The 26,945-nt window shown below is 49.6% G+C and overlaps 1 protein-coding gene across 2 annotated transcripts in view; it reads left to right on the top strand.

The window, feature by feature from the left end:
• Nucleotides 1–26,945, top strand: part of TOX2 (TOX high mobility group box family member 2) — a 133,745-nt gene that overhangs the window by 42,105 nt on the left and 64,695 nt on the right. For both annotated transcript variants that reach the window (XM_045529186.1, XM_045529187.1), the window contains exon 2: nt 10,073–10,138. In XM_045529186.1, coding sequence (XP_045385142.1) covers nt 10,073–10,138 — 66 coding nt within the window. The remainder of the gene's footprint in view (nt 1–10,072; nt 10,139–26,945) is intronic.

The raw sequence follows: 26,945 nt of genomic DNA, 5'->3' as shown, positions 1-26,945 counted from the left end.
AGCAGACATGGCCGGGGCAGCGTCTACACCAGCACTGTCCTGTAGCAATACAGTGCAAACCACACATGTGATTTTAAATTTTGTCATGGCCACATTCCAAAAAAGTAAAAAGAAACAGGTGACATTAATTTTAAAAATATATTTTAGTTAACCCAGTATATCCAAAATAGTTATCATTTCAACATGTAATCAATATAAAAAAAGTGATGAGATATTTTACATTCTTTTTTTGTTGTTGCTCGAAGTCTTTGAGGTCCAGTGTGTATTTTACACTTAAACGCATCTCAATTTGGGTGAGCCACGTTTCAAGTGCTCAGTAGCCACATGTGGCCGGTGGCCGCCGTTCTGGACAGCGAAGATCTAGGAGCACAGTCAGAGCACAGCCAGGTGGGCGGGCTCTGCTTTCTCATCTGTGAAATGGGGACAGTGATTCCCACTTTGCCGAGGAGCCAGGTGCCTGGCATCGCTCACCCTGGGAGCTGTAGTGACCCCAGCTACTTTCATGCCACCTCTTGATGTTTTGTTTTGTTTTTTATTTTCATTTGAGACGGGGTCTAGCTGTGCCACCCAGGCTGGAGTGCAGTGGTGTGATCATAGCTCACTGCAGCCTTGAACTCCTGGGCTCAAGCAATCCTCCCACCTCAGCCTCCCGGGTAGCTGGGACTACAGGTGCACATCACTGTACCCAGCTAATTAAAAAAAATTTTTTTTTGTAGAGACGGGCTCTCCCTATGTTGCCCAGGCTGGTCTCGAACTCCTGGCCTCAAGCTGTATGTTTTTATTGACTAAAACACGTAACACCATCTAAGCCAACTCTTGTTAGCAGTGGGGACGAGGGTCCTGCAGTGGCCCACGGCACTGGGCTTGCTCATGAGGCATGTTCCCAGCTCCTCTCGGCGGCTGTGCCCAAGGCTTTGTCCCTTCTTACGGGTGGAGAAGTCCCCAGACCCAGAGTCATGAGGTCACCTTCTCTGGTTCACATAGCTTGGACACAGTGGGAGTGGGAAGTTTCTGTGGGGCCAGCCTCCTGGTCATCAGACTTAGCTTGGGCACATCCTGGCTGTGTGGCCTTAGGCAGATCCCCTAACCTCTCTGGGCCTCACTTGTGGCACTGGATTTCTCAGTGGGCAGAGTAAGAAAGTACATTATGCCTGGCAAAGCAGCAACACCAATCAGAAGAAAAACATTTTTGGAGAGAAATTGATGTTTGATACTTCAGGAACAAAGCACAAAAGTCACAATCACGGGGGAAAAAAAATCCACCCTCAGTTAGACTTTCCTACAAAGCCTTTAATTTACAAATTGTATTTTAAATGACATACAGCGACAGAGGCAGCGGGGGTCTTTCCCATGCTTAAGACTTCAGAGATTTCCATAAAGCCCCACTCAGCTTCTTCACCTGTAGAAGAGAGGTAGCAATTGCAACCTGACAGGGCTGTATGAGGACTGAGTAATAAAATGAGAAATAGCTAATAATTATGGAGCGCTTTCTCTGTGCTAGACAATGTAAGCTCTTTCCATATATTAATTTATTTAACCCAAAATGAGTCATCATACTCAGTTTTAGATGAGGAAACTGAGATACAGTAACGTAGTTTAAAAAGTCACACAGCTTGAAAGCAATAAGCTCAGGATTTGAACCCAGAGCCCATGTTTGTAACCTCTGTGCCATGATGTTTCTCCAAGTGGTGATGGGACGGAGGTGGCCATGGAGGGCCTGGGTCAGTTTGAGCAGAGGCTTCCATCTGTGCAGGGCTCTTGGCCCCCACCCCTCCCCCCAGCACGTCCCTGGTCCTGATACCTATCGCCCCGTGAGACTGCCGCATAAAACCGCACTCTCAGCAGGGCCTAGGTGGCAGCTGCGCGTTCCCTGCCTCTATCTTCCGAGCTGGGTTTTATCAGCACACAACGAGTGTTCTCAAGGCCCGATGTGGGGGTAGGCGGGAGCAGTGTATGCTACTTTGATTGTTTCCTCTTTAGATCTCTGTGAGCCGCGTCTCTCAATGTCTGTGACTCGCTGGGGGGAGGGCTGTGCATCCTTGGTCTTTGATCTGTGTCTCTGTGCAGAGGGGAGGAGCAGCAGCTTCTACAGAACAGCTGTTGCTTTGGTACCTTGGGTCAAGGCCAAATTTAGAATGGCTGGTTGGCTTTGGACAAGCCCTCCGCCTCACCTTGTTCATGGCTACAGCGGGGCTGGTCCCAACAGCCTGGAGGTTTCCAGGGGGTTCCAATGAGATGACTAGGCACAGCTCTGGGACAGGAGCTGGTATACAGTAGGTGCTCACTGGCTCGTGCTCACAGCAGTCTTGGATGTCATGTTCCCTGCTCTCTGCCCAGTCACCTCCTGTGTGTCCTACATCGTAGAGCTCCCAAGGCACTTTTTATGAGATGCCTCTCTGGGAAGACCCTCTGCCTTGCTCCTATTCCCCTACGCTAATCTTATCTGGGCCTTTGTCGCATGTGTCACAGAAGAGGACATCATTCAATATCTGAAGCAACAAGATGAATCTATTGCTGTACTTTGCAAAACTAGTCTCCCCACATCAAGCCGGAGTTATCTCTCCAGGGTGTTGGGGAGCATGGAGCCCTGGGGAGGAGGACTCTCGGTGCAGGAGGCTGTGAGTCTGGCTGCAGCCGTGGCTACGGGGCTGTTGGAGTAAGACTGGTGATCGCTTGACTTTCAGAAGCGGGGATTGCAAAGCTGTCACTGACCCATCATGATGGGCTTTAAACTGGTTGTACGATTACTTGCGGCTTGGGACTATGGCCTAAGAATGACCTGTCTTTTTCTTTACAAATTTGTGAATAGGACGGTCTTACTGTCCCGCTATAGCTGTCAGCTTCTGCAAAGGACTGGGGGCTCCCTGATGGCAGGGGCTGTGTCATAACCATCAGGGTACGCCTGGTATCGAGCACAATGTCTGGCACACAGCAAGCACTCACTAGGTGATGTTCAGTGAACAGTGACTGTTGCCCCCTCTGTAACCTCCAGATCCCTTTGTTTTACCTCTTGTCAGCGCTTGTGATGATCTGTTTGCATGTTTGTGATTTTCCAAGGGGCAGCGACAACATTCAGTTATTGTAGATCTCCAGAGGGCGGGAGCAGCATGTTCCTCGGCACGCTGCAGGCGCTTGGTACATGATACGACAGAGGCATCGCCTGGTCTCATTCGGCTTCAGCACGTTTAGATTAGACCTTATAGCCAGGACCAAGAGTGAGAGCGAATGGGAATGGGAGGACATGGGAGGGATGGGGTCGAGCTGAAGGGACTGACCTTGAACAGGAGGGAGACACTTCACCTTTTCAGGCTAAAGGAAGGGAAGTCGGGATGGGTGTGCTATACACCCATGTGGGGACAGTTGGGAGAGTTAAGGGGCGTATCTGATGGCCTCAGTTTTTCAGTGACACAAGGTCATCTGCTAGATTGAGGAAGATTGGGGCTGATAAGGAGATATGAGTTTAGCATATAATAACAATAATAATAGATAACATTTATTAAGCACCTGTCAAAAATAGTTAACATTGTTAAGCTTTATGTTACAGGTATTAACTCATATCTGATAGCTTGTAACAGGTAACAAGAACCTTAGGAGGTAGGAGCGTAGCTGCCCTGATTATTGTTTTATAGGCGAGGAAACTAAGGCAAAGTGAAGTTAAATCCACATGAAGGTGACTCGGCTAGTAAGTGGTGGAACCAGTACTTGGATTCAGAAATCAGTGCTGTTACCCAGTATATTTTACTGCACATAGCAGTTGAATTAAGTCCAAAGAATCTGGGTTTATAAAAACAAGCAAGACTGCTAAGTTTGGAGTTCATAGCCAGAAAATAAAACGACCTAGGAAGGGTTGGATTTCGGTGGGCAGAGGAAGGGGAATGTTCCAGGCTGATGGGGGAGGGGTCGGTGTGCACGGGCTGATGGGGGAGGGGTCAGTGTGCCAGGCTGATGGGGCAAGGGTCAGTGTGCACAGGCAAGGGTGCTGAAGTTTCCCATCCCAAGGTCCCCGTGGGAGCTGAGGCTTGGGCCCGTTGCCATGGCGGGTCCTGGATACAGGCTAAGTGATGTGGCGTCACTGAAGATTTTGATCTGAGGAGGCAAATGATTGCCCAAAGGCCACTAGCGACAGGCATCGTAGAAGACGGGTTGGCAGGAAGCTGAGCAGAAAGCTCTTGCAGGTGATTGGATCAGCTCTATGGAAGCTCTACGACGTAGGAGGGAAGGAGTCCAGAGTCATCCCAGGGGTACTGGCTGTGGGAGGTGTGGGAGGTGACAGCTTACATGATGCTGAGGAAGGACTGGAGAAAGCAGGTCTGTGCACATGTCATGAGTTTGGTGTTGGGTGTGTTGAACTTGAGGTGCTCATGGGCCAAATGGGGGAGATGTCTAGGAGAAATCGTACATTGGAATCTGGGTAACTGGGCTATAGATAAGGATTTAAGAGTGACATATTACTACCCTGAGAAGCCATGATGTTGTCCAGGGAAGGTGTAAAAAGAGTGAGGAGGAAATACCAGACCCACTTGTCTACCCACCTCTCCGTCCCAGCCACCCATTCAACCCATCCTGTCCACCCAGGCATCTGTCCGTCCATCTGTTCATCTCATCCACCACCCCAGTCCTCATCCCATACACTTGTCTCCTCACACTCACCCAGCCACCCTACCTCCTCCATCCGTTCATCCATTCCTCCCTCTCCTCCCAGCCACCCCATCCATACCCCAGCCGCTCACCTCCTCATCCATCCATCCATCCATCCTTTCATCCCCTTAACAAACGATCTCATTAGTAATCATTTTGATATTGATTACAAGTTAAAATGTGACTAGATTGTGTTAAATAAAATATATCATTAACATTAATTTCATCTGTTAATATTCACTTTTTGAACTGTGTCTACTAGAAAATTTAAAATGACATATGTGGCTCACATTTGTGACTTGCATTACTTTCCTGTGGGACAGTGCTAATTTATACAATACCTTGTCCATCCATCCCTCATCCATCCATCCATCCCCTGTCCACTCACCCACCCCATCCTTTCCTCCCTCCCTCCCTTCTATCTGTTCATCCACCCTACTGTTCACATCTGTCTGTCCCCTGAATATTTAATTTAGACCTATCATGACAGTGACTGCGGCTCACGAGAATGAGAAAACTGAGGCCAGAGCAGTCACAGAACGTACCCGAGGTGGCCCAGATGGGGCCGGGATCTGACTCTCCTACAATCAGGAATTTTTACCTTTCCCCTTGGCTGCCTATTTGCTAAGTTTCCTTAAAATTTTTTTTAAAAAAGCCTTTGGGGGAACATGGTGTGCTTAGGTTGGGGGGTGGCTGTTGGAAGAGGAACCCGGGAGCCCCTCTCCCGGAGGGGACCACACAGACCCTTTGGAAGCCTCTGTGAGCCGTGTCCCTGGTGGCCGTCATGAAAGGGTTATCCCTACACATTCAATATTTGCAAAAATGTGGGTTCTTTCAGATTCCAAAACTCATTTCCATGACAAAACTCTTGGGAAGAGAAGATGAAGGCCCGGCTTTTGCAGAACAATCTTCCAGCTGTAGTGAGGACTGAAGATGGCAATGGGAAAAGGAATTATAATTAGAATATGAAATGGGGAAAATTAATCTATTCCAGTCACTGGTAAGAGGATGTTCTCCTGGCGTTTCATGGAAATTCTTAGGCTGTTGTTTCTCCCTCCATTCTTTCCCCCCACATTTTAAAGCGTGCAGAAGGTTGTGTGGTGTGAAAAAAGATTTTTGATCTAGGGACGGATAAATTGTGAAAGATGCATGGAATTTAAGTTCATACACATCTTTGCTTTGTGTGTCTCTACAAGCACGTGCAGTATGTGTTTGTGTTCACATTTATGCGAGTTGCATTTGTACAGTTGCAGATACGTGGGGTATCCATGCACACCTGGGCATACCCTCCTTTCCTATGTGTGCGTGCTGTGGGTATCGTGTCCAGTCATGTAAAAGGTCTCTGATACGTGCACACTCGAGCTTGTGCTGTGTGCACGCTGGTTTGTGTTGGTTTGTGTTACCCATGGGTGTGGTACCTGTGTGACCAAGTGCTGTCTGGAATGCTGTGTTGTGTGTGCTATGAGTCCACACAAACGTGGGGGTGTGGTACGTGTGTGTGCCCGCAGCGTCTGTCATATACCTTTGTGTTCACCCTCGGCGTATGCAGTGCGGAGGGTGAGGATGTGGGTGTCTTTGATCTTGTCTGTGCACACGTGGAGAAGGTCGCCCTGCTGTGTCTGAGGGCAGAGGTGACGACCTTGCCCCTTGGCTTTCAGGTTCATTCCCCCAGAAAGGGTCCCAAACGAGGAGGGGCTGAGGGGGTAAGCCCAGGCCTTGCTGCCCTGGAGGCCAAGCCAGGGGAAGCCTGGGAGTCCTCAGGGTCCCCTGCCCTCCTCTTTTTCCCCTTCCAAGGACCCGGACATGGTGGAGCCCTGGCAGGGGGGGCCAGAGAACAGGCCTCCCCTCTGCCCCAGGGCCTCTGCTGTCTTAGCCGCTGATCCTGAGCCAGCACGCTCCCGGGCACCGTGCAAGGGCTCCAGGGGTAACAGAGCTGAGGTGACTCGGGCCCTGCCTTGGGAACCTCCGCCAACTTCTCAAGCCCTCCTCGAAAGCCGGAAGCAATCGTTTTGCTCCGGGATGTGGCAGCTCTTTCTTAGATGTTGGTTGAATAAACGAGTGAATGAATAAGACAGGCTCCAGTGACCTCACGGGAATCCACTGCCCCGCCGCTCCCCTGCCTACCCCGACACACGCACATCAAGACCCAGGCATCTCTGCCCGACTTCTCCAGCGTCGTGCCCCTCTGCTCGCGTGGACGATGCCTCCCTCTCCGGAACCTCCAACACACACTTACCACGCACCTGTTATGTGCCAGGCCCGGGGCTAATTACTGATGGAGTAGGATCTAGAAAAGCCTTGGTTCCTGCTGTCAAGGAATTTGTAGCCTAGTGGGAGGGCCAAAGCAGGAGAAATCAAACAAATGACTCTTAACGTCCAGTTTCTCCCCAGCCGTGTGATCTTGTGCAACTACTTATCCTCTCTCTGTTTCCCTGATTTTAAACAGGGAAAAGAATATTTTCTTCATTGGTTCATTATGAGGATTAAATGTGATCTTTTATGGAAAGCATTTTGCCCAGTGCCAGATATAGTCATTCACCAAATAGTTATTGATTGCCTGCCATGCAGGAGGCAGACGGTGGCCCCGCCTTTGTTGGTGGCTCTGTTCTAGCCAGCATTTAACACGTGGTGGCTGGTATAAATGTTTTTTTGAACATCTTTTCCTCTGTCTCTTTGATGTATATTTCTATATTTTTAACTTATACCATACTGTTTGATTAGTATTGCTTTATAAAATGTTTCAAACACGTCATTCAACTTAATGCCCCTCCATTTCCATTGTTCTTTCTATTCTAAATAGAATATACTTATATATTATGAAGGATTTTTAAAAAGTTCTGTTTTTATCAAAGCAATCAATGACCATGGGAACACACCATGTGGTATCTAGGAGCTTTTGTTGGAAGCTCTTCTCCCCTGCCTAGTTTGCTGCCAGCCTGTGCCAGGTGCTGGGGGATTCAGAGGCAACCAGGACACGGTTCCAGTCTCCATGTTGGTCTGGGACAGATGACAAATGTGGACACAGTCTGTGTTGTAGGAAGGACAACCAGAGGAGATGAGAGCATGGCAGACCTCCTGGAGGAGGTGGCCTCTGTGCAGGGCCTTGAAGCATGAGCTCTGGGTGCAGTGTGGTGGACAGGGCTCTGTATTGGGGGTCAGTGCCCAAACTCCAGGCACGTCACATCCTTTTCTTTTGATAACCCCACAGTCGCTGAGGAACTCTGCCCATCCCTGTGTGGGGAGGCTCTAGGGTGTAACCACCAACCCCACTGCCTACAAGGGAAGACTGGCCTGGTGGGAGACAATCTGAATGTTGTAGTGGCTGCTTCATTCATTCATGCATGCATTCATTCAACAAACATGTATTGAATATCTGCACGACTCCAAGGAGCTTCAGAGGCATCAGTGTACAGATAGACTAAGATCCCCAAACCATGGGAGCCTCCATTTTACCATCAGCAATAAAAATGGTAAATAAGTAAATTATAGAGAATGCTAGAAGGTAAAAGAGGCAAAGGGGCTATGGGGCAAAGAACAGGGTAAACAGGGAAGGGTGGTCAGGGTGGTGGGGGGCTCTTGGCCCACAGGGGTCTGGGGCTGGCATCTGAGCCAGTTCTTGGGCAAAGTGCAGGCTGGGGAGCTGACACCTTGCGCATGGTCATGGGAGAGAGTGGGAATTTTTGCAGCCTCCACAAGGGCCACTGGTGATGTCTGTCCAAATTACAAATGCACGTACAGTTGGGCTCAGCGATTACACAGATTAATCCTACGGATAAACTCTCACCCATAGTAAATTATAGATGTACACAGATATTTACAGGGGCAGCGTTGGAAGAGCCAAAGACAATGTAACTGGCCATGTTACATCCATGCTGTGCCATATGGGTACAGAAGAAAGAATTATGTTCTGAGATAAAACATTTTCCAAGATGGTTGCTAAGAGAAAAATAAGATGCAAAATAGTGTGTCTGGTATGTTGTCATTTGTGTGGAAGAAATGGCTATAAAATGTATATACGTAGATAGTTTTTGAAAGGGTATAAAGAAGCTGCTAGAACAGTTGCCTCTGGGGAGGGACAATGGATAGCTGGGAGGCGAGGTGGTATTGCTTTTTGTACTTTTGGAATTTTGAACCATGGGAATATATCTTAATACATAAATTGTTCAATTAAAATAAAATGGCGGGTGGCTGTGGGTGCCCCACCCGAACCCGTTAGTGCCAGCACAGACATCTCCCATCTGCTCTGAGCATTGGCGGCACGTGGCTGGCAGCTGGTACAGTTCCTTGGAGAATTATCCTTGGCCAAATGGGGACCACCTTTCTCAGAGGTTATGCCTCCCCGTGTCCCCTAAGGGCAGCTCACAGCCAATGCCTGACTTACAAAGGCCACCCCTTTCTTCATTTCGGAACTAACTCTGCATCGCAATTCATGCCCCAGAGCTCCCCACGGGATCAGACTGATGGAGTCTCTAGCTGAGACGACATCCCAGCTGCATCCATTGTCCTGTTCTCCATCCGTCTCACACATACAGGTTATGCTTAAAGAGCAGTCCCTCAAAAATCACATGCATTTGAACCCTTGCCTCAGGCTCTGCTTCTAGGGAACCCAATCTAAGCCGCCTATCTCAAGGGAAGGGAACTAGCTGAAATCAAGTTGAGTGCTCAACGATGCAGCATCCTGTGAATGGGGAGCACAGGCATCACCCCCATTTGACAGAGGAGGGGCCTCAGGAGTTCGGACACCAGCTCAAGATCACACATAGGGCAAAGAGGGAGCCAGGGACCCCAGGGCTGACATCTCACCCACTGCACCTGCTCTGTTGTAGGGAAATCGTCCTGAATCCGGCCTTGGCAGCTCCTCCAAACACAGGATTGTAGTTCTGTACACACGTGGTTTCTCCGGCAGCCCTCACTGCCTGTGGCCAGGGGTGGCCTTGGGGCTGGGATGGGGTGCAGGGGAAGGGGCAAAGCCACAAAGCCCAGAGGGTATGTCTGAGGCAGGCTGTCATGACCCCAAGGCTCTGGAGATCTGGGCCTCTCATAGCACATGAGATTCTAGTGTGAGCTGATCCCTTGATGTCATTTTGGCCAAGGGAGGTGTTTGCATACTTCCAGGGATGGGAAGCTCAGTACCTGACTAGGCAGTCTGCAGTGTCTTTGGACAAAGTCTAGAGGGCAGAAAGCTTCTCCTGTCTTCATTCTAAGAGTGATTAATGGTGCGGACCTGAGCCCTCAGGGGCCACACATCAGGGGCTTCTCCTTCCACCCAAGAGGGAGCCCTGCTGAAACGGGGCCTCTGGCGTCCTGGGCTTGGCTTCTGCAGGCCCCACGGGCCCGCACAGTCGGTCCCACAGCCTCCTCCGGCTGCTTCTCCTGGAGCCTTCTTGCGAACATTTTAACCAGAGCTGCTTCTCCCTCTCTCTCTCTGTTCTAGTTTGATGGTGACAGTGCCTACGTGGGGATGAGTGACGGAAACCCAGAGCTCCTGTCAGCCAGCCAGGTGGGTGCGCCGTCCTGTTCTCCCTCGGGGGGGTCTCAGCCTGGGGCTGGCGGAGCCGGCTGCTCCTGGGTGGAGGTGGGAGGGCGCAGACTGGGGGAGCCCAGCCCGCCACTGTCCTCTCTCAGCATGATCAAGGGTATCAGTCGAGTCCCCCTAAAAGGAAGAATCAAAGTAGGACTACAGTGTTTTCTGTCCGTCACCTCCGTGGCTACTGTTGGCCCAAAGTGGATGTGACTGAGAACTGGACGAAACGTGAAATGTGCTGCCCACGTTTCCCGTGCCTGGAGCGAGCTCTCGCGGCAGCGGGTCGGGTGTCCTGGGCCCTGGCGCTGCCTGCCTCTTGCTCCCACACAGCACCCGGGGGCGTGTTTGGTGTGGGTGAGCTCTCCCGCCTGCCGGGCGCTGTCTAAGGCCCCTGGGGGGGGTCCCGCACAAAGGGGGAGGAGCAGAGCTCCCTGCGAGGTCCTTGGCGGTGGCGAAGGGGACTGAGTCACCATGGGCAAGGCTGTCCCAACCCCAGCCCTGCCCTCTGGGGGGCACAGATGGTGTTGGGAGTCAGATTTTGCGCTGAGAGTCTGGTCTCTGAAAATTAACGTTTCTCTAAGCCGGGAGCATCCTCGCTGTAGACTGTGATGCCACAGAGGGTCCTCACTGCAGACTGGGAGCCCCGGCCGTCGGGCTGGCCTCATATCTTCCAGCTGGGGCAATAGAAACCTATTAACTCCCAAACCTTTACATGCTCTATTCTGTGGCGGGTGCCACGGGGGCCGTAGATGAGTAAGACGGGCATGTGGCTCTAGGGGACACTACGAGTGAGGAAGACACTGCAGTTCCAGGGGGACGTGGAAGTTTGCTGTGGGGCGCTGCGGCCCCTCCCCTGCCACTGCAGGACTGGTGCTGGGCCACCATGCCATGCCCCTTCTCCGGCCCGTGCCGTGTGAGCACCGTGCTGCTGCTGCACAGCTGCCTTTATGTTGCATGCCATGTGCCAACCTGGTGGGCAAGGCTCCAGGCCGGAAGTGGTCATTTTGGGAGACTCCATCGATGTGAATTAATTGTACATGATCCGCTTGAAATGCGGTCATCACAGCCGACCAGAGCTTGACCCTGAACATCTCATCTGAGCCTTTCTCAGTGTTTACATTGCAATTTGTGAACGTATTGAACCCTGGTTTCAGAACCATACTGTGGTGATGTCGGTTCTGGCCCGAACCCTGATGGAAAGTGCTGGCACCGTCCTTCCACCAGGAAGGGAAGGTGGTGCTCAGTGGGGCTGTGCCTGCTCCGGTCGTGTGCAGAGGGGAGCACAGTGCCTTGGAGAGGAGACTCGGGGCAAATAAATGTCACCTTCCCCAAACCATTAACAGTAACAACCTCAGCTATTCACCCAACGCCTTGCAGTTTGCAAAGCCCTTTCCTCAGTGGTTATTTCAGCTGATCTTCACAACAGCTCGAGATGAGTGGATATCATTGTTAAGCCCATTTTATAGATGAGGCAACGGAGGCTCAAGGATGTTCACTGATTCAGCTCAGGTGACTCAGCCTGGGAGTGGTACAGCTGGCATTTGAACCTGCGCAGCAGGGACTTAAAGCTCCACATGCTTACCTTGCCCTGTCTGTGGAGAGCCCCATTTCCACCCCAAGGTTGCCACCAACTTTCTCCAGCCTGAATGTCACTTCTACAGAGAGCTCTTTGTGACCTCCAAATCCAGATGAGGTCCCCTCCCCACAATTCTCTGTCATGGCACCAGCTCATTTTAATTCATGGTGCTTGTCGCTCTTTGTGGTCATCTACTTGTCTGTGTGATGACTTAGTTAACATCTTATTCCCGCCCTAGCCTGTGACCTCCCCTGGGGGAGGATCCAGTCTCTCTTGTTCACTGCTCTGTACCCCTGTGGGGCACAGTGTTTGGCACACAGAAGGCCCTCAGGAAATACTTGTGTAATGAGTGAATGTAGCCTCTTCTCTTCTTTGAACTCTAGTTTCCCTAATGGTAGAACAAGGTGGTTGGACTTCCCGAGGGCCCTTCTAAATCTTTTGTGCTATCATCCAGAGGGGCTTCCTAACTCAGGACTTTATGAAGACATCCGGATTTTTGGAGATTAATTAACTAAGTCTACCTGGCAGCAAGAGCCAATCTTAACATGAGCAAATTTTGCAGTTGCAATCTAAGACTTCTTATGGTGTAGCAGTTAGTTTTTGCTGCATAGCAAACACCTTAGAACTTAGTGGCTTACAACGACAAATATTTATCTATTTCTTGATTCCATGGGTTGGCACTTTGGCTGGGTTCAGCTGGTGACTCTTCTGGTCTTGCCAAGATCACCTTAGTGGCAGCAGTAAGTTGCCAGATCAGCTGTGGCCTGGTTGATGGGGGGCGGGGGAGGCTCACTTCTGTTCACGTGGTCTCTTGTCCTCCAGCAGGCTAGCCTGAGGTTGTTCACATGGTGGGAGAAAGGTTCCCAGAGCAGCAAGGGCAGAAGTTGCAGGAACTCTTGAGGCCTAGGTTTGAAACAGGTACATGACTACTTCCAGCATGTTTCTCTTGTCAAAGCCAGTCGCAGGGCCACTCTAGATTCAAGGAATGAGGAAATAAATACCACCTCTTGATGGGAGATGCTGCAAAATATTGTGGTCTTTTTATAAACTAGCACACATAGGAAACGTATGGGATGTAGTTCATGCCGATCTTGCTGAAGAATAACTTAGACTCTCCTGGCACCAGCAGCCCCCTGTGGCTTCTTGGGACTCTGCTGGCCTCTAGTCTTTAATGGCAAAGGTTCTGTGTATTTCCTTCCAGTCTTTTCCACGGACTGCTTGAACTCACATACCCCACCCCCCCCCACACACAGGAACACCCTCTCGTGGTGTGTGGCCTGGTCAGTTGTCCCAGTTACTGGATTAAGGGTTGACATACACTTGAGCAAAACAAAGGTCTCATAGCCACTGAGGAGTTAGAGGATAAACACTCCAAGTAGCATAAAATACATTTCATAAACACAGCTAAATACAAAGTTCGCTCATTCAGCAAATGTTCTTTAGGTACCTTTGATGTGCGAGGCTCTGGGTATGCGTGGGAAGCCATTTCTGGAAGCATTTGCTTCCGGGAACATCCAGTTTTACCATGTTACAAACCTGCTCTTTAATATAACGATTCTCCTGAAACGCCATCTTCTTTACTTAGAAATCTCAGCTGAGACAGGGTCCAACCAGGTGTGTATTAGCCGACTGTGTCCCTTTTTAATAACTTTCAGACCAGCTCTTCTGAGGCTTGAAGTTTCTTTTGCAAATGCATGCTGCATTGTTTGTCTTTTCGCAAGTCTCCACAGAATTCCTGCATAGCTGCCTTTGCTTCTGCACATTATCCCTCCCTCTGCCTCCCCGGACCTGTGTTTCTTTTGCACCAGACGTGCCTGGGTGACCTGAGAATGAGATACGGTCTCGGGCAGGACTGCAGCCCCATCGGCAGCTTCAGGGGTAGAGGGCCTCGTGCAGATCGGCTCTTACCCCTGTTGCGAGCAGACCCTGTCCAGGAGTTACAGGAATTGATATTTCCTGGTTGTGTGACCCAGGAAGAGTCTCCTTCTTCCTAGGATGAGGTGAGGAGGAAAGGAAGTGGGCTTGGGACTTCGCAGACCTGGGTTCCAATTCCAGCTCTTCCAAGCCGCAGCAGGGGCCAGCTTCCCATCACGTGGGGGACTCACGTCCTGCCTCCTGGGGTGTGCGTTGTGGACTCTGCTGACGTCTCGCCTGAGTGTCACCCACTGTCCAGCTGCTGCCAGTGTTGGCTGCTAACTCCTCACAGCTGCCCCTTCTCTGGAAAATCAGCCTCTGGCAAATGGAAACTGCGAACCCAGAAAGGGGTATGGGGGGTGGTCTGGAAGCCGGTCCCCTTCTCTCAAGGGGCGGCCAACTCTGCAGTCCCCCATGGGTCCCAGCTGACTACAGCCAGACTCCAGCTGAGGCCGCACCCTGCCTCTGCCCTGTCCACCCACCCCACCCCAGGGCCTCCTCCCGTGTCACTCTCATAGACACCCCCATGTCAGGCTCCGCTTCAGGGAAAATCTAAACTAAGAGTATGTAAAGCACCAGTGTTTGGGAAAACTAGCTGTGACTTATTTTTATTGTTTTTATTACCATAAATAATGCTTTGGTCACACAAGATGAGTCTCCCCTCACCCCGGGTGCTCATTGACAAGCTGTGCTGGGCCTTGGTAGGCCCTGTTCCCTCGGCGGGAATCCCCCAGTCATTCTCACCCAACAAATGCCCGTTTGTTCTTCTCGGGGTGTTGCAAATGTCACCTCCTCATTACAGCCTGCCTGCTGCGGGTAGCGTTTTTCCACTCTCATCGTGCTAAATACCACTTCTGCTAAAGATCTCAGAATTTTTCCTAAGAATTGTTGAAAGAACTTTGTGTGCGTGTGTGAGTGAGAGAGAGACAGACAGAGAGACAGAGTGGGGGGAGATTGAGATCAAACGACATGATCGGATTTGCAGCTTTAAAAGCTTTCTAGGGCAAGGGTGGATACAGGGAGACCAAGTGGGAGGGTGTGGCAATAGGCCAGGTGCAGGACCGTGTTGTCCTGGATTGTGGTAGAGGCAGAAGACATGGAAAGAAGTAGATGGGACTGAGATGTGTTCTGGAAATAAAGTCAGTGGGTCTTGACAATGACGGACATAGAGGGAGAGAGAAGCAGATGAGTAAGGGTGACTCCCAGGCTTCTAGCATGAGCCCGTTTTCCAACAGGGTGGTACCATTTTCTGAGGTGAGGAAGCCCGGGGAGGTGCAGGCATGATGAGGTCTGACTTGGACATGTTACACTTGAGATGCTCATCTGAGGGGAGATGTCCAGGTGGGTAGATGGTTGCACAAGTCTGGAGCTCATGGGAAGAATAAATTTGGAAATCCTCAGCCCATGTGATAGTAAAGCCCTGGGAGTGAAGGAGGTTTATGCAGAGAGAGGGAAGAGTGAGGAGATCAGAGGACAAGTGACTCTGAAATGCTGAGCTCCAGCCTTTGAAGGCAAGGTAGAGCAGGAGTGGTTGGAGATGCAGGAGAACTTGGAGTCTTAGAAGCCAAGGGCAGAGTGTTTCAAGAAGAGGGAGGGGGTCTGGGTGAAAATGATGTTGGATCCAGAGTTCCTTAAAATTTGTCAAAGAATAAATTTTAAGTAAATGAAAGATTTAAATGTACTCAAGAAAACCATAAAGGCGTCAGCAAAACAGTCCTTAAGGTATACTTTACAACTTTGGAGCAGGGAAAGCATTTCTATGATTCAAAGCCTTAAGAGAAAAGACCTAAAAAATGGGCCATAAATTAACATAAAACTAAATTAACACACATATAAAAATTAACATAAAACAAACATACAATTTTTGTATGGCCAAACCAGCATGAGTCAAGTCCAAAGACAAATGAGAAATTGGGCAAGAATATTTTCAACTCGTGCCATAGTTGAAGGACTAGTTGCCTTAACATATAAAGAGTTACTAGAAATCAATTCAAAATCCTGGTAGAAAAATAGGGAAGGAGATATGAACCAAGAGTTTACAGAAAAGGAAGTGTAAATGGATCTTAAATACATGAAAAGATGCTAAGAATAGTTCATAAGAGGAACAAATTAAAACTACCGTTTTTCACCTATCAGATTGATAAAAATCTGAAGGTTTGATGACACACTCTGTGGGAGTTCTTGTGGGGAAGCAAGCACTGTTATGCATCGCTATAGGGAGAGTAAATTGGTGTAACCCCTTTGGAGGGCAAATTGTCAACATCGATCAAAATTATAATGCATTTACCTTTAACCCAGCAACTCTCCTTTTAGAAGTATCTCTTACAGATATATTGGCACACATGAGAAATGACATATTCAAGATTATTCATTTTGGTATTGTTCGTAATGGCAAAAGATTGGAACAACCCAAATGTCCAACAATATGGGGCAAGTTAAATAAAATTTGTGCCATCTATCAAATGGAATACCGTGTATCTCTAAAGAAAGCATGAGTTGAGACCAGCCTGGGCAACATAGTGACACTGCATCTTTACAAAAAATTTTAAAAAATTAACCAGGTATGGTGGCATTTGCCTCTAGTCCCAGCTACTTGAGGTGGGAGGATCTCCTGAGCCCAGGAGTTTGAGGCTGCAGTGAGATATGATGGCCCCACTGCACTCCAGCAGAGCAAGACTCTGTCACAAAAAAAAAAAGAAGAAGAAGAAGAAACTGAAACAATGTAGAAGTTCTTTAGATACATTACTTACTAAAGAAAGCAAGCAAGATGTAAAACAGTAAACAGTATAGTGTGTTACCATTTACGCAAAAAAAGGTAATAGGAATATACGTTTCTATGTGTTTGTATTTGATTAAAATAACTCTGGAAGGTGTATGGAAACTGCTCACAGTGACTGTGTGCAATGAGTGTGCGTGTGCACGTGTGCATGTGCCACATGTGTGATCAGGACCGGGCAGGTGATGGCCAGGAGTAGAAAAGAGACTTTCCACTGTATCTTTTTATACTTAGGGGGTGTTCAACCATGGGGATTTATTATAACTTTCCAAAAGTTAAATAAAATTTAAACAAGAAAGAAAGGGTCAATTAGGTGAGATGCTTCTGATGAGGTGAGAGTTGAAATGTGTCCAATAGTTTTAGCAGAAAGCAGGTTATTCTGGACCTCAGTAAAGCACCTGTGTGTCTGACATGTAGGGTTGCATGCAGGTCCCGTGGGAGGACCGAGGAGGAGTGTGAGGTGAGGACGCGTAAACGGTACATGGAGATGATGTTTGTGAGAAGTCTAGTCTAGCTGTGCAGGCCAAGGGCAAAGGCCATAGCTCAATGGGATGAGGACTCCATAGAAGGGACTTTCTAAAAAACACGAGAGCCTTTAGCATGTTTAAGTGTCGATGACGGAAGGTGTCCAGGAGACAGGGTGAAGTTCAGGGTTCAGGAAAGGGACAAGTTAATTGATGGTTTAAGTTTTCAGAGAAGGTGGGAAGGGTTGGGTTCTGCCCAGAGGTGGTGGCTCTGGCCTTAGCCGGGAGTGCGTGGGGACAGGGGAGAAAAGGAGTGTGGCTTGTGGATGGCTTGGCTGGGTGCAGAACGTGTCTGCCCTGCAAGCGTCTGTCTTCTCAGAGAGCTGGTGGGCTGAGTCGGGGCTCCAGGGGTTCTCGGGAGTGGGGGGAAGGTTTGGGCTATTCGTCGTGGAGCACGGGAGATTGAGCTCCTGGTGCAGGGGCTGTGGGCGCAGACAGGGGGGTAGTCCAGGGCAAGAGGGTTACCAGGTAGACCAGAAGGACACTCAAAGGTTCCTTCTCAACAGAAAGACTGATAGAAAGGACCAGGGACTCTAAGCTGGGTGTGGAGAGAAGACGGGGGCCGGATCAGAGTCCGGGGAAGCAAGAGTGCCACTGGGGAGCACTGGGCAGAGAGGACAGCTGGGTCAGAGTGGCAGAGGGCCGGAGATGTCAAAGGTAAGTGGCTGTGGCATCGGCAGGGTCCTGGTGTGTGTGGGGAGTGGGGAGCTGAGGATGCCTGGAGGAGAAACTCCCAGGAGGGGAGGGGCCCAGGAGGATGCTGGGGTGGGGTGGGGTGGGTGGGCAGCAGAGCCAGAGCTGCAGGCTGGGAGCATGGGGGCAGCATGGGGGTCTGGATGGATGGGGCAGTGGAGAGGGGAGGGAGGAGGATGCCAATCCCACCTTGCCACGGGAGCTGGGGGGCGTGAGGGCACGGGCAGCCCATCTGCAGAATGTGTGAAGGCAGATTCTGGCTGAGGCAGCAGGCGACTGGACAGCGTGTTCTAAGATGAGGCTGGGAAATAGGGGACTTTGTTGTTCCTAGAGTGACAGCCCCAGCGGCCCAGGAGCTGTTTGCAAGGGAGAGACTCTGCACAGCAGAGCATGAAGGTTCGGGGGGCCTTACACTCCAGGTGCTCACTGGGGAGCCCTGGGGCCCCTGGAGTGCAGTGCATACCCCCAAACGTGATGCTTGTGGAGCATGAGCAGCACCTGTGGCCCCTGCCCCCACACCCCGTAGCATCTCCCCCGATGTTCCAGCAGGACATGTGGCTGGAGTGCAGCTGTCATGTTAAATAAGCCAACATCCCCATGCTACAGAATGAGGCCTCCCAGTGCCTCACTGCACACCTAGCACACAGCCGACACACGAAACTTTGAAGTCAATGATTGTCACTCTTGGTTCAGCAGACACTACTGTGTTTTTGGGGAGCGGCCTTCCTTCATAGCTCCCCAAGGGTGCCTCGTCTGTTTTTCCTACCGCTTGGATCAAGGGTAGACCTGGGGTGGGGGGAGGGCACACCCAGGAGGCTGGAAGACAGGCACCTGGGCAGCCCGTGGAGTGGACCAGGCACCTGCAGTTCAGAGCACAGATGGCCTGTGGCCTTGAAGTCACAGCCTCCTTCCAGCAGGGGGCAGTGCAGAATGCCCAGAGTGGGGAAAAAGAGCCCCGAGCTCTGAGTTCGAGGTTCTGCCCTGCTCTCATCCCTTCACCTACTGTTGGTGCCTCTCTGAGCCTCAGTTTCCTCGTATGAATAATGTTAGTTTTTTCCAGTCCTAAATAATGATGATACTGATGATAGTTAATGTTACTGTGCACTTCCTCGGGCTCAGGCACGGGGGCTACGTGTTTTCCATGGCTGGTCTCATTTCATCCCCACGTTAATTCTACCATGTATGCACAGTTGCTGGCCTCTTTTTACAGATGAGGAAACTGCATCACAGAGAGACAGAAGTGGCTGGGGCTTTTTGAAACCAACCAACAAAAACGCTCCCCAGTAAATGTATTTGGGAGGCAAGCGAGACCCTCCTGCCGTTGTTGAGATCTAAGATTCTAGGCTTAGTAACTGAGGCCTCTGAGTCTGTGTACCTTGTAAAGGGCAAAGATGACAAGGCTTTTATTGCTTTAATTAAAACCTGGGTGAAGAGCTCGCGATTCATATTAAAATGAAATTGTGTTTCGCCCGCTGTGGTGCGGAGACGGTAACAGCGTGATTACTGCTAAGATTACAAACAATCAAAGAGAAAAGGCCTTTTGCAAGCATTTCCTATTAAAGCCACAAACATCACACTTTAAAAATAATTATGGCTGGGTTATCAGAACATGATTCATGAATTCTGAATAAATATAGGGGGGCCCTTCAAGGAAACTGTTTCATGACCATAGATTTTGTTCAAATCTGATGAAATTTAATATCATTTCACAGCTGGAGAATAAAATGCAAGGAAGAAAAAAAAAAACATCCTATGTATATGGAGAGAATCGAGTATATGTCAGACTGTACTAATGAGCTCTCCGTTAGAGCCCTAAACACACGCTCAGAAAAAATGGACTCGCTTCCCTCGTTTTCATTGAGAGAAAACTGCCTCGAAGGAGTCGGTACTTAGACCTCACCAATCTTAATTTTGCATCCCAGTGGCTACAAATCTTATTTTAAAGCTCCGGATTCCTGCCTGTGAGATGTTTAAGTATTTGCAGGCACAGACATGGAGGCATTAGGGGACGGATTTGGGGGAAGACCTTGGTCTGCATTTATTGGTGCCTGCCTCGTTAATGAAGATATTTTTCATACAATGCAGGGAATGTTTACAGCCTATAGTTTTGTTTCCTTCCAACTATTATGAGAGAAATTGAATCCCAGGAAACGTTCACTCTCTCTAAATGGGATGGAAACAATGATGATGATGTAGGAAGGGGGAGGGGAGAGCAGTGGAGTGGAAACGCAATTTCAAGGATTTTCTTAAAAACAGCACCCCTCCCCCACTCCCAGCTGCCTTGAACATAGCATCCCCCGTAGGGCCTGGGTCTTTGCTGGGGAGGTCGGAGAACAAAGGTCTTACGTGTTTGTTCATCCATACGTGTGAGCTCACCTGTGACCAAGAAGAAATGGGCCAGATGTGGGGACTTGTCCAGAATGGCACTAGGTCCTAGCTTCTGAAGGGTCAGGAGCCTGGGTCTGGCCCCTCTTCAGCCTCTGTCACTGTGTGCCCTTGGATGGGCCATTTGTCCTCTCTGGGCCCTGGTTTTTGCATCTGTGGATGGGGACTGGATGTGTATCTCTGAGGAACCTTCCAGGTTGTGTCTTACGGCCGAGGGACCCGCCTCGTCTGCCCCCTGCCTGAGTGCCTAGGGGGGACAGCGGTCTGTCCGAAAGGCCCCAGACTGACCTTCCCCACCTGGCTGAGTCACGCCATTGCTGACAGGGCCCTGAGATGAGGCTTGTGGCTCTGGGCCAGGGTCAGCCCGTCGGGCAGGACAATAAGGACACGCTGTTGGCTGGTTGGGTTACAAAGGCAATGACACGAGAAGGCAGGCAGACCTGGGCTCAAGTGATCATCTTGACACTTCATGGCTGGGGGAGCTTGGACAAGTTAACTAACTTTTCTGAGCTTCAATTATGTCTTTAGAAGTTCCTGAAGTGGTATGGAGAGAAGTCAATGAGATGCATTTATACCGGAAGTGCTTGCTCTGATGTTTGCTCCAAAGCAATGGCAGTGAGCATGAGGTGCCACAAAAGCACCCGCTTTATAAGTGACAAAACTGGTTTTCAGGAAGGCAAAATGACTTGCCCAAGGTCACCCACCCAGGACATGGCAGGCTCAGGAGTTACATGCGGCATCAGAAATGTGAGCTAAGGGAGGCCAGTCAGCTATTTTATCTAATGAACATCAGGTTATCTTAAGGGTTGAAATTGAAAAGATGCTATTGGAACTATCTTGCTTTAAAAATGTGCCAAGAAATGCCCCCATAAAATAAAAAAAAAAATTAGTAAAAGGTGCCTCCTGATAATTTCTAGCCTATTGAAGATGCTCGACCTCGCCCCACCCCCACTCCGGCCATTTGATGGCCCTCTGGCTCAGTGCTCCGGGGGACAGCTGGGGTTGCTAAGCCTCCTTGCCTCACGTCTCATTAAGGCTAAAAGGCCTTTATGTGGTCCAGACAGCCAGTTTCTCCGTTTCTCCCAAACTCAAAGCCCGAGGCTCTGATGGCAAGGAGTGGTGCTCCTGCCCGCCTGGCGTCCGTCCTCCTGCCAAGCTCCTGGCACAGTGCACAGCCTGAGCGACTCAGGTGGGAGTCTGGGTGGCCGTTCTGTGCTTCGGGTGCCCCTCCTTCTGCCTTGTTCTTGCTGTAGGACCTTGATCAAATCACCCAACCTCTCCTGGCCTCAGTTTCCACTTCTGTAAAACAGGAGTGTTAATACCTACCTGGAGGGTTAGTTAAGGGGCCCAGAAGTAGGTATAAGGTAACCAGCTTGGCCTGTGCCAGTTGTGATAGGAGATTGATAATGTTGTGTTGTTAACATTTGCAACTTAGGGAAGAGAAGCCAAATGGTGAAGGACCTAGGACAATGTCCACTCCGGTTTTGGTGAACATTTTTTTTACCAGGACTCAGGTGGAATCAGTGAGAGGAGGCTTGTGATTCGGGTAAACAGAAATCCAGCCCCGAGTACAGGCCCAGGAACCCTCAGGTGAGACCAGCGGCACAGGCCCCAGAGGACGCATCTGCTTGCCAGGTGTCGGAGTCTGTGCCAGACAGCCACCCAGGGGCACCGAGCTCGGGGGGCATGGTCTTGAGAGGAGCGTGGGCCAGGCTGGGAGAGGAAGAGCAGGTGGGCCGTGGGGGGGACTGCCAGCTTTGGAGAGGGAGAAAAGGAGGGAAGGGGGGCTTCAAGGAAGTTTTGCTATGCATTGGGAGGTGGGATCTTAAAAGTCCCTCAAGAAAACCTTAAGCGAAGTTCTTTGTAACTGCTCCAAGGATTTTAAAGTTGGCTCCGTGTGACTTTTGGCTGTATTCTGTGCGGGGATGGCCCTCGGGGTGGGTGGGTTGTGGCCAGTGGTTGTACTTGGGTGGTGCAGAAACACCGAGCAGTTACCACTGCCGGAGATAGCAGGGGGAAAGCATCGCAGGGGAAGGAGTGAGGAAACATTTTAAAATTTATGAAGTACTCCCCCGAAATGGAGAAGATAAATAAGACAGAAAATACCTAGCTGACAAGGATCTGGAGGAACCGGTGCCCTCATACATGGCTGTGTAAATTGGTACAACCACTTAAAAAAACCATTTTGCAGTATCTAAAGCTGCACATACGTCTCTGTGACCCAGCAATTCAACTCCATAAATGCCACGGTACGTTTATGAAAAGGTATGTAGAAGAATGTTCGTAGCAGCACTTTTCATCCAAGCACGAAACTGGAAACAATCCAAATGTCCATCCGCAGTAGTCTGGATAAATGATCGCAGAACATTCCGGCGCAGTGGAATACTATGCAACCGTGAGAACGAATGATTTATAGCCACGTGTGATCAGTGGATGAATCTCACAAACATTATGTTCCCTGAAAGAGGCCAGACCACAAAACAGAACATTCTGTGTCATTCCGTTCACACAGAGCACGTGTGAACTTATCAATGATGATAGAAATGCAAACCATGATCACCCTGGTAGGGGTTGGGTAGTGACTGTAGGGGCTGCAAGGGACTTCAGAAGTACTGGTAAGGTTTTCTCTCTTTCAGTGCTGTTGACACAGTCTGTTCTCCTTGTGAAAATTCGTTGGCTGTACATTTATGAGTTGTGCACCTTTCTGTTGGTATTCTATGCTTCAATAAAGAGAAAAAATGATCAATATGTTGTATTTGTGTAGGTGTCGCCGTTTGTAAAGACAGGGGAGTGGGGGAAGAGAACCTAGCCAGGCTTGGTCATTTGTATCTTGTGTTAATAGGGTCCCTAGGGTAGCACGTTCCCACTGGGAGTGTGGATGGACTAGCCTTTTACAGTCTGAACAATTTATTTAACTTCCTGGGAGGGGAAGAATTATTTTAGTCTCATAATGGACGATGAGCTGTGAAATTGCTCCAGCAGCGGCTTGCCCCAGGGAAGCAGGTGGCACGGGCTTCCCCAGATCTGCTCAGCTCTGCAGGCTCTGGCCTTCACTCACGTTTCTCTCTGGACAGAGTTTTAGGAAACATGTGAAACATAAGCATCTCAAAGCACGTGCATGTGTGTGTGTACGTGTGGTTTTGTGATGCTATGCTGTGGTGACGGGGAAGATGTCTATGGAGAAGATGTCTATGGAGAAGTTTCTCTGGGCACAAGCGCACACATGCTTGTGTGCAGACACATTCATGCACAAATACAAACAAATACAATATGTAGGCATGTGCATTTATATACACCTCTCAACACATTGAGAATTGCTGTGTGACTCTAGGCAAGTTACTTAACCTCTCAGTGCCTCAGTTTCCTCAGTGAAATGGAGATGATAAAACACCTGGCTCTCAGGGCTGTTGTGAGCAATACTCATATGTGTGCACATGCACCACACGAATGAGATTTTTCTCTGTTTATTTGTTTAATGGCTGCCTTCCTCCTAGACGGCAGGCTTCGTGGGAGCAGGGACCGGGCATACAGTAGCAGCTGAGTTAATATCTGGAGAGGGAGGGAGTGAAGGAATGAACGATTCCCACAGACCCACTGGCACACATGCTGGTGTTTAGACACATTCACAAGTGCGTCTGTATGGGCATTTGTCCATGTCTGCAGACACATCCATTCACTGCTGTCGGCACATACAGGGATATACACACACACGCCCAAAAAGCCATGTCCAGACTGAGAACTCAGGAGGGTACGTGTAGCTGCAGTTTGGGGACTGTGGACTGGAAATCAGAACACAGGATTTTATTCATGGCCCAGGAAACTCTAATTTATTATGTGACCTTGGGTAAGTCCCTCCTCTTCTCAGAGGTCAGAGACTCCCAGCTGGGATGTAACAGAACTGAAATTTGAACCATGGTCAGTCTGGGTGAAAGTCTACGCTTTTAATGCCCACGGCCTTGCTATCCGAGTACGCTAGTGGACGAGCAGCATCCCTGGAGCTCGTTAGGCCTGTGGCATCTCAGTCCCCACCCAGACCTCCTATGTTGCCGTCTGCATTTTGATAGATTCCCTAGTTGACTTCTGTGCACATGGCAGATTGAGAAGCGCTGGCCTGACGTGCGCTGCCTTCCCCAGCATTAGGAGGAATTAGTGAGACCATGCTAAAGGGTTCATAAGCTGGTGGGCACAGGCGCATGCCCACCCTGAGGAGCAATCGGAGAATGGGAGGGAAGGCAGCTGGGAGCTACCTGTGACGACAGAATCAGCATCGAAGCTGAGCTGCACACGTGAGGAAGCAGAATCACATGGGCAAGAGCACCAGTTCATGAGCTGGACTTTTTAATTTTAAAAATGACACATGTTAATCATCTCATGGTTCCTGCAGATCAAGAATCAGGTGTGGCTCAGCTGGGTGCCTGGGGCCTAAGAGCTCTGGGGAGGCTGCACTCAACGTGATGGTCAGGGCTGTGGTCTCATCCTATGGCTCGACTAAACGCGGTTGGCTTCCAAGCTCCCTCTGGAGGTGGTTGGCAGGATCCAGTCCCCCTGAGCTAGACTGTTAAGTTGGAATCCTGGCTGCGTCTCTTCCTTCCTCATTGTTTGACTTTGTGCAAGCTTCACGTCTCGGTGCCTCTGTTTCTTCCTCTGTGAAGTGGGTATAATAATAGCACCTGCCTCAGAGAGCTGTTGTGAAAACTAATAAGTTCATGTATGAAAAGTGCATAGAACAGGGATATACATACAAATAGTATGTACTCTATAAATGATTTCTGCTATTATTTTTTGAACAAAACTGTAGAAAAGCAGGTCAGACCAATGTGAGGATGGGAGCCAACCTACTTTTTCACTAGTAACTCTTTAGGTTGCAGCACAAGTTTGGCTTGGAGTGGGTGCTCAATAGACCTTAAGAGAGTGGATGAGCTTTGGATGGCAGGGCCCTGATGGCATGTTTGGGGCATATTAATAGGAGTATGGGGTCCAGGCTGCAGGAGGAGCAGACCTTGCTCCATTCTGCTCAGGGCAGGCCTACAGTCCTGGGCTCAATCCTTGGTCCTTAGAAGGCAGTGGGGTGTTGCGGAAGTCCTGTCAGTATCACCTGGAGGACAGTAGGCTGAGCAGAGGGGCCGGCACATCCAGGGCCGTGGTGATACCAGAGCCTGTGTTGTCTGGGGGCAGCAGTGGGCCACTGTGGCTGGCATCAGGTGAGGTTGCAAGATCTGGTCCGGGAGGCCTCAGATGCCAGACAGAGGCTTTGACCCCTCTCTGAAGGCACCAGCCTTGGAAGGGTCTGAGCAGGGCAGTGTCCATGGGGCAGCACGTGCTGGGGGACTTCTCTGCACAGCCTGGTGTCACGGGATCTCAGGGCACTCACAGGGGCCCCTCTCAGAGATCTTGAGTGCCTTCATCCACAGGCAGCTAGCTTGGCACATTCTCAGGCAATGCTACTTCTGTCATTTTCAGAAGGTAGAAATGGAAAAGAAAAAAAAGCTGCAGATAGACATACTTTTCCAGAAACTATCTTAACACAGAAACAACCAGAAAGCCTACTCATCATTTTAAAATATTTTTAAAATCAGCAATACCTCACGCATGCCTGTGTACCTGCAAACCAGTGGCCCAGGCAGGAATTAAATTTGGATTTAAAAATCCCTTGGTCCAACTGCTTTTTACCGGTGGTGTCACTGAGGCCCAGGAAGGGGCAGTGACTTGGCAAAGGTCACACAGCCTGTCGGGGCAAGGCTGGGACTCAAGCCTTCGTGGGAAGATGCTTTCCAAGATAAGGACATGGGCCAAATTTGGATTATTTCACACTGAGCGGCATCTCTGAAGGCAAGGCCACTTCAGACCTTTGCTGACTTCTTAGAGCTTGCAGAGAAGGTGCTGCAGAGCTGGGCCCAGCACCGCTGCAGGCCATTAGTACCTTCATTCATTCAAAAACGTATTTACTAAGCACCTCCTGTGAGATAGAACCATGAACAAAGCAGTCAGAATCTCCTGTCCTTATTCATTCGTGTATTCTTTTATTCAGCAAATGTTTATTGAGGGCCTACTACGTGTAAGATACTGTCCTCAGCTCTTGGGAGAGTGAAGGGACAGGAAATAATTATTTTTGAAAAGTCAAGTATATTGCATGTTGGCAGAGCGGGTGGGGGTGTTCCAGCAGGGGCTGCACTTGCAAACACGGTGGTCAGGGAAGGCCCTACTGGGAAGGGGACATTTGAGCAGAGACTTGAAAGGGTGAGTGAGTGAGATCTGGAAAAAGGTATTCCAACAGAGGGGACAGCCACTGCAAAGGCCCTGTGGTCAGAGTGTGCCCGGCATGTGTGAAGAAGGTGGCTGGGGTAGAGTGAGGGAGAGAGTGTGTAGGAGCAGCTGGGAGACATACCTGAACAATGGCTGGGATGGCCCAGAGCAGTGAGTGACCCAGGGCTGGGTCGGGAGTGATCGTGCAAGAGCCAGGACACACCCATTTCCTTTGTGAGGCTCCTGGCCTGTATGGCCTGGCATCCCTTGCAGGGACTTAAAGGGAAGCTTCAGCATCTCAGAATGTCTTGGAGCCAAAAGAGATCCCACTTTCAGGCCCATTTCAGGAAAGCAGAATGATGTAGGGAAGGATCATGGCTTTTATGTCCAACCAGTCCTGAGTTCAAATCCCATAGTCTGGAAAAAGTCATGGTTGAATATCTTAGTAATACTAGCCCCAGGGAAGCTGTTTTCTAAGCATGATATGAAAGCCAGACATCATACAACATTAATACATTAAATTTTATTAACTTAAATATAAAACCCTTGGTATGGCAAAAAAATTAAGGTCAATGAGAAGTAGCATATAATATGCAAAGCACTCTTTCAAATACATAGACTAAGACAATAGAGACATGGCAAAGGTAATGCTGGTTCCAGAACACAAAGTAT

This window comes from Lemur catta, chromosome 17 (assembly GCF_020740605.2).
Source record: "Lemur catta isolate mLemCat1 chromosome 17, mLemCat1.pri, whole genome shotgun sequence".
Lineage (NCBI taxonomy): Eukaryota > Metazoa > Chordata > Mammalia > Primates > Lemuridae > Lemur > Lemur catta.
The sequence above is the reverse complement of the archived record's forward strand: the minus strand, read 5'-3'. Positions and strand labels throughout refer to the sequence as shown.